Source organism: Eurypyga helias, unplaced genomic scaffold (assembly GCF_000690775.1).
Source record: "Eurypyga helias isolate BGI_N326 unplaced genomic scaffold, ASM69077v1 scaffold17209, whole genome shotgun sequence".
Lineage (NCBI taxonomy): Eukaryota > Metazoa > Chordata > Aves > Eurypygiformes > Eurypygidae > Eurypyga > Eurypyga helias.
Genome location: NW_010271532.1, coordinates 31447 through 46264, shown reverse-complemented (window position 1 = coordinate 46264; position 14818 = coordinate 31447). Strand labels below are relative to the sequence as shown.

General features: G+C 42.3%; 1 protein-coding gene across 1 annotated transcript in view; it reads left to right on the top strand.

The window, feature by feature from the left end:
• Window positions 1-540: 540 nt before the first annotated feature.
• Window positions 541-14818, top strand: part of PEX14 (peroxisomal biogenesis factor 14) — a gene marked incomplete at its 5' end in the record, with an annotated part of 40937 nt that continues 26659 nt past the window's right edge. The window contains one exon of the mRNA XM_010158855.1: window positions 541-625. Within this exon, the coding sequence (XP_010157157.1) occupies window positions 541-625 (85 nt within the window). The remainder of the gene's footprint in view (window positions 626-14818) is intronic.

The following is a 14818-nucleotide window of genomic DNA, read 5'->3' as shown; positions in this document are numbered from 1 at the left end:
ACGTCAAGTTGCTTCTTTTCCAGTCATGACAAGCTGAAGTTTATTTATTGCTTTCAGTAAATGGGAATGATGGCAGAAAAGGCATTAATCTCCTAGAAATTGCAGGGAGCTTTAAGTCAGATAGAAAGGAAACATCCTTACTAGTAAGCCTACTGTTACAGATCCCATGTATTGTCTCCAGGTTGCCCTCGGCCGTGGGAGCCAACTTAGGTAAGAAGGTCACAACGTAAGCGACAGACACCCCTAAGAGTCTTAATGGAGATATTTGTACAGGTTGAGCTGCTCCAAGAGTAATCCAACCAGAAACTTCCAGGCTGAAATACCATAATTGTGCTGTCTCTTTAGAGCTGAGCCACAAACGCTGATGCTCGTTGAACCATTTCTGAAAGTTGGATTGGTGTCAGCTCCAGACCTCCTCCACGTGTTGGATGCAATGCCTTACTTTGCAGTACAGAATGCATAATGTAAGATAGGAATTTGACCATTCCTAACTTGGATCTTTTCTCTCTTCTCTTTTTCCAATCCTCCTACCCTCATCAGATTGTGACAGCAGTGAAGTTTTTACAGAATCCACGAGTCCGACAAAGTCCTCTTGCGACCAGGAGAGCATTTCTGAAGAAGAAAGGTATGGACTCTGAAGTTTGTGGTCTCAGTGATAATGAGGGTGCTTGAGTTAGCGTAAAGCCAGAATGAATTGGTATGGGAAATGAGATGTTAAGGACAAAGCAAGGAGTCTGTCTCACAAAAAGATATGACGTTTGTAAGAATTAACATTCTGTTTTCTTCCAAACTGACTAGAGCAATATTGACACCAGATGTGGAATTGTAGAATACAGAAGACACGTTGGAAGTTTTTGGGTTAACTGTTATCAGATCTTTTGTGAAATGAGGACAGTTTAGAGGTGCGGACTAGTTGGTCAGTTCTAACCTTAGTGACACTGGCTTTAGAATGACCAGCTTCTGGGTGAAAAGGTCGAATGTTTCCGAAGAGAGCCAGAGAGAGGAATGAAGGGCAAAGGACGTGGTGAAAGTAAACAAGGTCAGGTTAAGGTCAGTCTTGGGGTCAACATGACTTTCAGGCTGAAATGGTAAACTACTGACGGAGTTTAGCCCTTTTCTATAGCAGGGATGGAACAGATCCTGACAAATCCTATATCGTCTTAGAGAGATGGAACAGTTTGGCCATTGCTTACTGAGAATTTATTTTACTTTCTGACTCATCGCAGAACTATCTTTTGTTCTTTTTCGGTCCACAACTTACAGTGCATTTCAGGTAAAGTTCACTCCATATTAGGCTACCCTCCTGGGACCATATTGCTTAGATCCATACCACAAGATGTAAATAATAAGGACAGTCTTACCTTGGAGTTAATTACCTGCATTATGGAACACTTTAAGCAGTTGGAATGATACTGAAAATACAAACTCCAAACTTCAGAGGGAAGTGACCCACTAACACATTGAAGTCTAAGCACTTCAGGTACTTCTATAGCTAAAGATCTTGAGTTTTGAAAAGTAGGGAAGCCTACGAAATATATATTATTCTGTTTGGGGTTATGAAATGTTTATTGAGACGCCCGAGATGTCCTGCGATGGAGAGCTCGAGTATATGCACCCCTCTGCTCATCTTGAATAATAAAGGACATAGAGGGAACTGGCAGTCCTGTGCTTGAGCAGTGATGACCTGTGACAAGTGACCCGATGACCCACGTAGCCCTGGGTACTTCATTTTGAGCGTGGTCCTCTCACTGGTTGTCCTAGTGCCAGTTAGAGAATGTTCCAGTCACATAGGTACATGGCTTGCGCTGCCCTGCCAGCAGGATGGCAGTAAAATTTGGAGCCTGTTGGCTCCTGTGCTCTGTGAGTTTTTCCTTGAAATATGTGGATCTATGGGGAGTAATTAATCATAAAAGCTTGGGGATTTCAACTCTATCATCGAAGCAATGAAGCAAGGGAAAGCTGAGCCTAAAAGCTGTGCTGATTACCCGGGGTAACCTGATACAAAATCTATTGTTGCTGAGAGATCCTTAGCCCCCAGTATATCGTGCAATATTATAACTGCCTGATCTTCTTCTGTGCTGACAATGACCAGTTATTCCTCATTTTCACTCTCAACACAGCTGGGTTAGAATTTCATTTGCAGAAGGTATTTAGAGCAATTTAGAGACAAATGTCTCTGGTGTTTGCTCTGCACTTCCCCACCGCAGGCTTCGCTGAACAGTTTTTAGTATCAGGAGCTCCATCTAATCTGTTTAAATTTAATAAATCCCTGACTGGGAGAGGAGGAAGGGTGTGGAGATGGAAGCACAGAGAAACTGTAGCCCAACTAATACTTCTTAGGAATTACTTGGCTAATAATTACTAAAGAGCAGAAATGGTTTGGTAGAGCTGTTTGTTTGTTCCTATTTGTTAATTAGCCCTCCTTCCCTTTGTGCTAATTGTTTGTTTGAAAACTTTACAGTAGGAGATAGGAAGGAGGACTAGTGCCTGTATGTACCCAGCAGTCACTGGAAATATGTCCATGTGGAATCTGACCGCTGAGCGTACAACACGACCTCTGTTCAGGTCCTGTGTGCACTGGTGGATGGAAGCAGTTGTTCTTGAAACGTCGGTGTCGTGGCTAGTTTAGACCTGAGTAAATGAGGGATTTCCTGGTTTGCTGGGCTATTCCTCCTAGTCTCTTGATACAGAGGCATCGTTGTCCCAGTGATCACCTTTATCCCTGTTTCACAGACAGTTAGGCTGTCTGGTAGAGAAGTCCTCACTGCCTCTGCCTTCTCTGTAGAGAACCCCTTTCAGTTACAAGTGTCTCTTTCAAAATTGCCTTTGTAGGAGATAATGCAGAGGTACCCTTGTATTTTTTTCAGTTTCTCTGATCCGAGTTTTTTCAAGCAGAAATTGCTGTAGAAGATCTTTTTATGGACCCCAGAAGAATTCCAGTGGAGGGAAACTTTCATCTCTATAAATAGTTGCGCGCCACGTATGAACTTGTCTTTTGTAGTTACTGCCCTGGAACCGTACAGGAGAGGTCTGTGACTCCCCACAGCCTGGTTAAAATCCCCTGCAGTAGAGGGGATGGTGCTGGAATGGTGCTTGATGGATTGAAGCATTAGCTGTGGGAGCTTTCAGGTCCTGCAATCCTGACTTTGCGTAAGGCATTTCACTTCTGAGACTTGCAGAGATGGTTCTGCCTTGAATTATCCTTTTTACTTATTTTTTATAAACGTCTCCTTCCTGAAAAAGGCCAATCAAATTTTATTTCCTTTTAATATTATTTAACATTTAATATAGGAACTGGGTTTTGGTTAATAGATTTCAGTGCAGTGAGAAGTGAAAGTTTCTTCAGGATCATTTGCTGGACTGGGTCTGGGTTCTTGTGAAACAGTAGTTGCAGAGGCTGATTGTGAGCTTTCCCGGTTACTTACAGGTCATGGGTTTGCTGAACTGCTCTCTCTGGCACACAGGATGATAGTGTTGGTGACAGTTTGGAGACGGAGGGTGTCCTGGATTTGTAAAAGGTCTTTCAGAAGTTGGATGCGATTTCTCTGTTGTCTTAAGCACTTTTAAACTCCCAAATACACAGGCATTAATGAGAAACATGAAGTTATTAGAATCGTTTATCATTTTCTTTGAAGCTTACACTGGCATTTTGTGTAATTTATGACATTTCCTCCTTTTTATCATGAACTTCTTCAGATGAAGGGAAAAACAGCTGTTTCCCCTCAGAGTATCTGAAAGAAAAGAAAGGAAAAAAAGATGCTGTTTGTTTTTTGTCCAACTCGCTGATTCTGCTGATGACATGCCACAGAATCTGCGGCGCCTTGGGAGTAATTAGACAGCATGTGGGGTTTAAACCCTTGTGGAAATGTGTCTGTCATCTAGCTGTTGTGCCTCAGATGTCCTGTACTGTGCAGTTACCCATCCGGTAACTCATGTGGCTTGTTAATTGTGTGTACTCCGACTCTGTAACTTCTGGCAAGAGAGAGAAAGGGGGTGGAAATGCGCTCTACGCGTTGAGCTCTTTTTTGGGGTGCTAGTCTTTTGGGGCAGAGAGGGGAAGGACTGCTTGGTTACAGCCTTATTGTGTAATCCTGGATCAAGAACTTTTTTCTTAGTTGCTTGTTCTCTTCATCTGTAAAACGAGTGCAGGACTGCCTTCACAGGGTGGGATTGTGGGAACAGACAAAAGCATATGAGGTGCTAAGAAATTACAGTAATGGGAGAACAGAAGTGTGTTAGGGTAAGCAAATTTGTAATTGTTGAGTTATACTGGGAAAGTGTCTGCCCAGAAGGTTGGACATTCTTCAGAAGATACGCCACCGGGGTTGGTCTTGTGTATGTAACAGACACGCTACGTCCTTCCAAAAGCAGTTGCACTCTTGCTTGGTGAGATGAGTTGGAGGTTGTTGGAAGCATTCCCTTTTACATGTGTATCCGTTTCGTTACTTTGGCTGGTAGGAAGTGTGTTACTACAGAAGGTTTTCTTCTAGGTCTTGCACATTTTTATGCAGCACATCAGAGTTCCAGAAAATTTTGCCAATGTCGAGACGGCAGGCTACGGTGATTTCTGAAGAGATGAATAAATTATTTAATTGTACGCTCCCCTTCCCAATCAGAGCTCTAAGACACTTGATTCCCTGGAAACAAATGCTGTCAGCCCCAGAATCTCCAGTAAAAAACTAGCTCAGTTTTCTTCCTCTTTCTTGAGTCTGCATTTTCGGAAGTTGAACCCCTGTCTTTTCTTCTTTACCAAAGCAACCCAAGTTGGATCACCTTGAGGACCTGAGAGAAGGGGGCCCAGCCCACTGTTGGAGGGCTTTAAAGGAAGTAAATTCTTCAGCAGATTTCAATTTAACCCTCTTTTATTACTTTTCTTTTTTATAATTTAAGTCCATTTCATGAGGCAGTTTGCATGTCCTTGAATGGAATCTCGTTACCATGAAAGCTTTTTTAGCATCGATTTCATAACAGTCTTAATTTAATAGCGCCGTCATTACTGAGAAGCCCTGAGAGTGAGGCCCTGGCTTTCCAGGTCACTGACCTTTTAATTACAAACCTTGTTCTGATGGCCAGGTTATCGACTGGACGGCTCCCAACTCCTGCCCCCAGCATGAAGATGAAAATAACTGCCTTTCCTCCCCCGCTTCCAGAAAAGGGAGGAAAAGAAAAGTAACCTCTTGTGTTTCCAAAATTAATTTTCTCCTTCAGCTTTACTTTGTAATTAATTCTTTAACATGTCTCAGTGAAGCTCCAACAGTTTTTACAAAGCTTTTCCTTGAGAAGAAAATACAGTGCAAGCCGGCAGAGTCCAGTGACAACCCATACCAAAAACCAGTTGTTTGCCTCTGCTGTCAAAATACCTATTTGGGCCAAACTGCAATGCCCCTCCAAACCTTACGCTTTTCTAGAAATGACCATGTTTGACACGAGGATGTGTGATTAGGCTCTAAGTGTAGACTGTTCAAGGAGTGCTAGTTTACTTGCCCTCTTCAGACTTGCTGACAGGATATAGATTGAAGAGATGGTGGAGGAGTGAAGCCTTAACCTCGCCGCACAACTGATGGTGTGCGTGAGCACCTGTCCTGTTCCGTACGTGCAGACCAGGTAACTTGTTCTCTAGCTGTCTAGTAAGTGTTTTGTGCCAATGCCTGGCACAGACCTCATCACTTGCACCTGCAAAGCTACAAGTGAGACCTGGAATTCAGATACTGGTAACAAAAAATTACTGCAAGAATATACTTGGTGTATTAAGCATCTTGAACAAATTACGTTAACGCACAATGAAAGAAAGTTCACTGGCATGGGTAGAACCGAGGAGGGGGTGCTTTCTGATTAGTAAAGAAGCTTGGAACAGGTCTTCAAGGAGCATAAAGTAAGTCTAGTAGCTTGTGTAGACTTACAGAAATGACTGTACCGGTTAAATGGAAGTCAGTGCATTCTACATTTTCATAATGCCTTTCATTTGAGGATCTCGGAGCACATTGTACCCATCGAAACTTCGCAGCTATTTGCATGGAGCATTTTTGATGGTGTATAGGGTTATCTAGGTCTCACTCTGCTTTCCACTAAAAAGCATCCACCTCTAAGGCAGAGGACAGCAGCTGCTTAACATCACTACGTGGTTTTTAGGAGAGGAAATGAACAATACTTTATCTAAGTGATCTTGCAGAGGGAGCTTTAGGGATAGAGAATGTAATTACTGAGTAAAAAATTTACTAAGATTCTTGAAAAGCACTATGGGATATTTAATTACCAAACATGCTTAGGCCTCTGTTTATGACTTTGAAAGACAGCTCACGTGCCTCATAATATTTTGCTTAGGTTAAAGAAAAATATGTGCTACACCTGTTCATGCAACCGGTTTGTTCTTTAGGTGCGTCTCATCCAGGTTTTGGGTCAATACAACCCTGCATAAATGGGGAAACCTGGTTGTCTCCCAGGGAACTTATTAGGAATCCGAAGAACGAAGAGCAAGAGAATGTTCTTGCAAGAACAAGAACAAACAACAGTTCCTTTCTGATTCAGCATTATCGGTAGTCACATCTGGTTTTGGCAATCTGCTGTGTTTGCCCTCTGCTGATTATGTTCGACATGCAGGGAAGATTTCCACTGCTGGAGTCACATAATCCAGAAGAATAGATGTGCTCATCCAGAAATTAGTTCCGCAGTTCTGTATTTTGTATTAGTTGCCTTCTTTTTTTCTTCCTGAAAATGATTGAGAATCTCTATCCATCTGCTGTGAAGGAGATGTCTCCCTGTCCTGCCAGTCTTCCATCTGCCTATCTGTCACTTGCTGTTCAGCACCAGCCTATTCATCATGCTGACTCTTTTCCCCCATCAATTTTACCGCTGTTCATGTTATCTGAACTTGTCATGAACTTTACGGATTTTCTTGGCTTCTTTGGCAAGGAGAGACCTGCAGCAGTAGTGCTTGCAGAGTGCCATGAACTGATCAACCTTGGGACACCCCGGGGAATCAGGTGTGGCTATGTGGAGTTGTCAGGGGGGTTGGAAGGAAACCTTTATAGCTGATAGAAGGCCTTCACTATCATTCCTCAAGATTTGAAAGAAGGTTTGGTCTTCTGTTTAGTCCCTCTCCACATAGAGAAATCGGTTCATACTGTCTTTGACTGTTGTCCCAGTCGCTAGTGATTCAGGAGAGGGCAGAAAAACGCCTGGCACCAGTTGAGGCATAAGTAGCCATGTGATGCAGTGTACAAAGAAGGCAATCCTTTCTGTTTGCTACCTTTTAATGCCGGTAATAGCCAGATGATTAAGAAAAGTGTGTGTGTTTGATAGAAACTATGGTTACTTATAGGTGAGCTTTTATTTTAGAAGAACACGGTACTTAGTGTACGTTTCATTGTTGAGAACAATTGTTTTTTATAGCTCAGTGGTATCTAGAAACTGGGTTGAACAGTACATTTCTATCTCACTAGAAAGTCTGAGATTTGGAATTTTTTATATTAAATAGGGATTAACGTTTGAAAGCACAGACTTTTTTAAAAAAAATTACATTTTATAGACCCATCAGATCACTCTGTATTGATTAGACTGCAGTCTTTCCTATTGCAACTGATAACTAAAGAAATTGGTAGAATAATATAATATGTACCATTGTATTACAGTGAAAATATTTGGAAGAATTGGTTTTGAATTCTTAAAAGTTTTACTTTTCTTGAGAACAGTTTGGGTTTTTTTAAAAAAAAAACACTTTCTGGTTTAAAAAAGTAGGTCCTAGAAGTCTATCAGGGAGCTGTACTTGGAACTGAAGAATTCTTTCGTAGAAGTGCTTTTTTCACTAGCAGGAAAATGCATCATCATCGTTACTGGATAGCTCCAAGCCTGTAATCTAGCACCGTTTTGTACTTGCACGTTTGGCTTGAGTGCTACCTTAGGCTGGGTCTGAACTCAGTATGTTGCTGAACACGAGGGAGAAAGTCCTACCTGGGCCTCTTTAAAGGGAGCAGAAATAAAAAAAGTCAAGGAAAACTTAGGGCCTGCGAATCTTCACAGTGTTTTGGTTGAAGCAAGATTATTTTGAAGGGCTTTGATAAAAGCTCTGCTATTTAATATTAAAAACGTGAAAATCTCAGTGACTTTCTCTTTGGTTGCTGTGTGAAGTGTTGAGAAGGTGCATTGCAAGAGACACCTCTTTGATGTTTAATGATGTTGTGAAGAAGACATTGAGGAAGCGACTCTCAAATTTTACATCCTCTAAAGAAATGCCTCTACGTGTGTTCTGTTACAGAGGATACAAGTCACGTTAGTGGTAATATCCTTCCTCTCTCACTTCGGGCTCAACCTACAGCAATCTTGAACCTTTTAGATCTATACTCCACAGAACTAGAGAGGTGATTCATTTAGCATATATTGGATGAACAGTCTGCTACATCTCCTGTTCCTGTTGGGCCCCAGAAATTCCTCACAATTTCAGTGAAGAGTCCAGAATCACCTTTGCCGTGTTTTTGTAGTTTGAAAATGATTGCTAAATTGGAATAGATTGGTTTGTTGGCCAGGAAGTTGTGCATGCTACAAAATATTGGTTGTAAGCTTAATTTTAACAAATAATTGGAATGTCATGGGTTTAATGATGTCTCTCCACTTGGCTATCTGACAGTAACTATGTAATGTAAAAGAGCCATTAAAAGTGGCTTTGCAAAATTAACTCCTGTTGCTCACTGAGTGTGTTTTGAGTAATAACTGCCTTGTTTACTGTCAAAATAATATTTCCAATTCCTGGTAGCACTGAAAAAACTATGATTAGAGCAGAGTGAGCTGAAGTCTAGTCTAGAAGACAATGCTAAAATAGTCAGTTGTATTCTGAGTCCTGAAATTGTTAGTCTTAGTGATGGGCAAAAAGACCCAGACCCTAAGAGTTGTAAATGTAATAATTTATTTAGCATGTTCTCAAGTGAAAGTGAATGCAGAGTGCCAAAGGAAAGTAACTTCTGTAGTTACAGTCTAAGCAGGCGTTGGTGATCCAAGATACGACTGCTGCCTTGGCTTTGGGCTTGTTACTTGTTCTCAGGTTGCCAGTCTGTAAAATGGGCTTAATTACCGCTTTTGCATTACTGGCTTAGTAAGATTTATGTTAGCTGTGTTTATAAACTGCTGCAATATGCTTGTTTGGGAGTTCTTGGTGCCACCGCCTATGATTTTTGGAGCTGCTTGCTGCAGTAAAAGCCATACTTGCGGAGAGGTTGAGAATGTGCTTCCATCAGCTGTGCATGGGAGGGGAGAGCTGCAGACTTTAGAATGTCAGAATGTCAAGGCTCAGGCAGATTGCGTGCAATCCTAATCCAGCCCTGCAGCTTTGACCTTTGAAGCAGGCTTCACCTTCAGACAGTTGAGGAAATCTATGTACGTTTGTATAAAAATGATTTTGCGATGGAAGGAGCAAAAAATGGTCATCCAGCCCAGGTTTCCCCACAGTCTTGGAGCAAGTAAAGGAGTTCAGTTCCTGATCTGCTCTGGGAACGAACCTGGTGTTCTAAGCTCAAAGAGACAGCCTTCTCTCTTGGGGCTAAAACAAGGAGTGTAATTCGGATAATCTGTGTTGCTGTGCTGCTGAAATCCTTCTCAGACCTGAGGATACTTTCCTGCTAGGACAGATAAAATAAGTTCCCGTATGAGATGCTTCTGTAGGTTCTCTGAGACGACAGTTCTACTCTGTTTAAAAAGATGTCTTGGGTGCCCGTGTACATGAAATCCTACTGTTTGCTTTTCTGCTACAAACTGTTCCCTCTTAATTTTAATCTGGAGCGCAGTCATTCTTTTCTTGGGTAAAAGGGGAGTTTAGCCTTCGGTTCATTCTTTCCTATTCTTTCTGATGGAACCCAGAGCAGGCGAGACCCCAGTCCCCTAGGAGGAGCAGGGGGAATTCATCCTCAATGAAATCTGAGGCTCTCTGAAACAAAAGATGTTGACTTTGTCATACCGTGCAAATGTGCATTGCTTTTAGCAAGACAATAAAGGGTAAATGGGGTGATCTCTGCTCCTGTGGAGAGGTCGGGTGGTTACATTACACAATCTTCTAGAGCATCTTGCAGCAAATACATGGGTTATATTAAAAGTTGCAATCATATCATTTTTTAAAAGTAAATTGCTGACCTTATGCAGTAGAATCAGCTTTATTGAATTTCGCCAAAAATGCGTTTCCCCCCCCCCATACACATGATATTCATGTCCTTGCTGCCCATGTGGAAATGTCCCTTTTTATGGTGATAAAATTAAATTTGTCTTTGTCTCTGCCTTGCCTCACCTTTTAAGATTCCATCCTTAAGAGACACCAGTGGATATCCGTACCAGAGAATGAAGATGGGCAATATCCCTGCATGGATGGCTGGCTGACCATGAGCCAACTGCCACAGAACAAATAAATAAGCTTTTCACATTTAGAGGACAAATAAAGCTGAGGACAGGTGTAATACAGGGTTTTTTTCTACGAGTGTTGTGGCCTTAGCGTGGGTAAGAATTTATTTTGACTTGGAAGTACTTATGCTTTGCTTCTGGATTTTTTCTAATTGCCACACAATACAAAATGTAAAATCCAGAAATAGACACTGTGCTACCCATATGATACTGTGTTACATGTTCTCCTTCAATAATAACTAACCATAAAACCATCTAGTCTTTTGCCACTTACAACCCCCTCCCTGAATTCACTTGAGAAAACAAAATGTTTTGCATCATGCTCAAGAATTTAACAAGCATGCATCTCCTATTTCTGTAGCACTTTGCGTATTCACTCAACAAATATTAACTGAGTGAGTTTGTGACACCTTTTGTGGAAGGGCAAGATTATGAGGTTAGTTTCATGTGCTTCTGATTACATTTTCTCTTCTTGGTTAAACCTTTGCATTCTCCAAACAGTTTGCAAACTCCGAATTTCAGTGGGAAACAGGAAATATCATCCCCATTTTTGATGGGGAAACTGAGTCAGATGTATTAAGAACAGTTAGATCCGAGGTAATTCTGGCTCCCAGTCACATATATGAACATAACGCCTGTGCCACGCTGTCAAGTGTGATGTACTGATGTCTGTAGCGTTTTCAGTAGTATTACTCAAAGCATTTTCATGTTTACCCTCCCCAGGCCCCAGCTGCTTAGGGGGGATGGGAGAGGTTAAGCTCGTTTTATTCAATAAAATCAACACAAACCATCTAAGTAAACGAAGGGGCAGATTGTCCTCCGCAGTGTTAGCATGTGCCCCTTCTTACAGCATCTCCCCCAGCCCCTCTCCTTGTCATGCAGCATTTAAAGGGCAGTTGCTCCGAGGTACCGAGCTGAGTATCAGAATATCACTGCTCCTGCTCTTCAGGTAACCAGGAGAACGCAGCTGTTAAACTCAGAAATATAAAACACATGTTTAAAAGATGACTCTGGATGTGTTTAAAAAAGAGAGCGAGAGAGGATTCAAGGGAACCAAAAAATAGCAGCTTCCATTACTGTAATTAAATGGCAGCATTTAACCTATCAGGCCGTTGCGTGTATGTGAGAGACGAGCAGGGAGCTGCATTTGAAATGATCGCTGTCTTCCTTGGGGGATAGAGTAGTTAAATAATTTGTTTGTGAGGTGTGAGTTCAGTGCCGGGTAAAGCAAGTGCTCGTGTGTGTGTGTATCTTAGGAGCCGGGGATGGCGGTGTGTTTACCGAGAATACCCTGGAGGTTGGATCCGCCGGCACGTGCGCTGTCAGGGAGCGCACAAGCTGCTCGTGCCCGGGCGCTGGGTTATCTGCAGAGTCAGGGCCTCGCCTGGCCCCAGATATTGCATCATCAAGGGAGAGCTTTTTTCACACCAGCCCACCTGAGACAGGCAGGAGTAAAAGAAACTAGGGGGGAAACGGGAGGGCAGAAAAGAATCGAGTCTTGGTGAACTTCACCGACGGCGGTGACTGGGACGAGTAGATTGTGCGATCTGGTCGCTGAACGTGGCACCCAGGAGTGTGGGGGCTTTGTTCTCCCTGGGGGACCGGGGGCGAAACCTCTGCGGGGCAGGGGGTGGTGTCTGTCGCTGTTTTCCTCACTCATGCACACAGTTTCTATTAAGAAGAAAACAAAATAGGACTGGGCCATGGGTGAAGGTCTGCCCCTTAAACAGCACATCAGACAGGCGCTTCCCCTGCAGCCGTGCTCCACCTGTGCCCGGCATGATTCCTGTGCTTTCAGACTGTAGCGTGCGAAATTATGTGAAGAGAGAGGGGTCTGGGAAGTGCGTCCTCAGCGCTTCATCATCGACCCCGACTCTGAAAAGCTTTGGGCATCCCTGTATGGGAGTGTTGATTAGCCTTTCGGCAGCCTGGAAAGGAGACGCGTTCTTGTGCGGTACCCAGAAGGGAGTATCTTCCCATTTTTATTCACTCCCTTTCTATTTGTGAGGTGATCCTTTTGTTCAGGGGTATTTTCTAGACCGGCAACTCCAAGAGCTATCCTCCTGGAGCATGAGCTGATACTCGTAGGAAGTTTCTCAGCTGCTTCAGCTGCCTCACCTACTGATGGGACTTGTGTTGCATTGCAGGAACATGCCCACCAATGTTCCGTAATCTTCGCTCCAGTTTCTGTGTGATTCTGTGTAGCCACTCCTGTTTTAACTCCCATGCTGGAACTTCCGTGAGGCACTAGAAGACAACAGGCAGTGTACCAAAAGCAGATATTTCCCTATTTCCATTTTGAACGTTCAACCCCAGTGACTGGATTTTGAGGGCAGTACTCGTTCAAAAGAAGACTGGAGGAATGCTGTGTATTTAGCACCCACCTGAAGCAAAGCATGAATTTGAGTCCTTGTGTAGTTTGGTGACGGATAGAAATCTGGCAGTGTTTCCAAAGATGATCTACAAGCCCCCCAAAAAAGGCTAAACTTGTTACTTGAATAAATGATTTGTTGGAAATGCCTTACGTAGTTCAAATGCATATAATGTATGTATAGATTCTCAAAGCTGTCAGTTAGTACATGATAATTGTCAGTGTCAGGCTCAAACGTTTTACAGAGGATATTGTGTAGTATTCCTGTTCTACAGATGTAGAAACTGAGGCAGATGGAGGTTAAATGACCTACCCAAGGTCAATAGCAAGGCTGGGAATAGAACCCAAACGTGTAGAGGCTTTTTATTGTACTAATAAGGAAACTCTGGAGGTGTGTTTGGCATGGTAATCGGAACCCTAGAGAACTAGAAGCAGTTAGTATGTTCTGTGCATGTCCCGAGGGAGCAATGATGAAACTCCTTTTCTACCTTACCACTCCAGTTCTCCGTGTGTGGTCACCATAGTTTTTCCACCACTTAACCTCGTTATTTTTAGTATTGTTAGCATTAGTCGTCCTTTGGGCGTTTAATCCAGACTCCTTTAATTTTCTCCAGAACTCTGAAGAGCTGTTGAAGGCGCGTAGGGAGAAAAAAAAATAACAATAAACAAACCGAAAGATGAAAAGTCATCTTTTGAAACTTCTGCTGTTTTGTTGACTTGTCCCCTAATGGTTTTTTGTCTTCGCTCTTCTTTTATCACGAAGGGCCCTGCTTGAATCTTGGTTTCTTAAAAGTTCATTTGCTATTGTTTCTTTCTTCTCCACCCAAGATTAACATCCTGTGATGACATAGATGGTTGTTGTCTAAATGGACGCGATGTAACCAACAAAATTGTGAAGGGTGGGTGGAGAAATATTTATACAGTTGTGTTAAAAATTACAAAGTAGGTTTGCCTTTTAAACAGAAGGTATTTCAACACTGTTATTGGCAGCATCAGCCTTTAATTTTACAGGTGGCTAGCTTTGTAGTAACATTCAGCAAACAATATTTTAATGGCATGTAAAAAAAAAATCTCTAAAACAAAAGAAAGAAGAACGAAGGTGATTTATAATCTGTAATGAATACTTGCTGACACGTCGTTTTATAATAGCGTATTAGCGTCTCTGTCTTTCTGGGGGAAGTACAAACCAGATTTACCTGAAATATTTGTACCATAATAATCAAATGTGTAGTATTGAGATGTATTTTTCTTAATTGAGCTTATCTTCTCAGTGTGAACGATACCTAACGCTGATTCCACTTTATGGAAACTGGGCTAGAGGAGCAAAGATGCTTTGTAAAGTTGTGAGAAAACATGTCATAAAAAGGACTCCTGTGTTCACGGCTCCTCACCCAGTGTTGGTTTCCTCACGTTTCCATGTATTTTTCCATACATACTTCCATGTATTTTTACATTTTCTTAGAAACATGCAGCTGTAGCTTCTCCGTGCTCCTTACAGCAGCTTCTGACGAGAGCGCACGGTCGTACTGCGTATCAGTGTTCTGTCTGTGCTTCTTCACACGATACAAGTTCATGTAGTATGCACTTCATGTGATTTTTTGGGTGATGAGTCTGGACTAAGGGGCCTGGTTTTGTTCCTTTCTAAAGTTTAAAGTTTTGAAAGTAAAAGAGGAAATAAATAACGTTGAGGCAAGTTGCTCTTTGCATTGGAGTTAATCTCAGTCTGCAGAGGCCACTCTCTGACAGGTGTTGTCTAATGTGGAAAATACATTGGACAAAATGCTCTTGTTAGTGTGTTTGGGGCAGTCAGTAATTCCAGAGTAATATAAGGAACTGGGAATGGTGCATCAGGACAGATTTTCTCCTTCTTACATATAAAACTGTCAGACACTCTGACCAATCTTGTTAAAGAATTCCTTATAATGGCTTGAATTTGCTGCTCTTTTACACAGTTGCGTTCTTTTGAACACGGCGTTGGGGAGGAAGAGTCTGGTTCTAGAACTGCAGGCCAGTCTAGTCCAGTAGTAACAGATCAGCAGTGACTTCTGCTCTGGAGTTACTCCGCATTAGGGC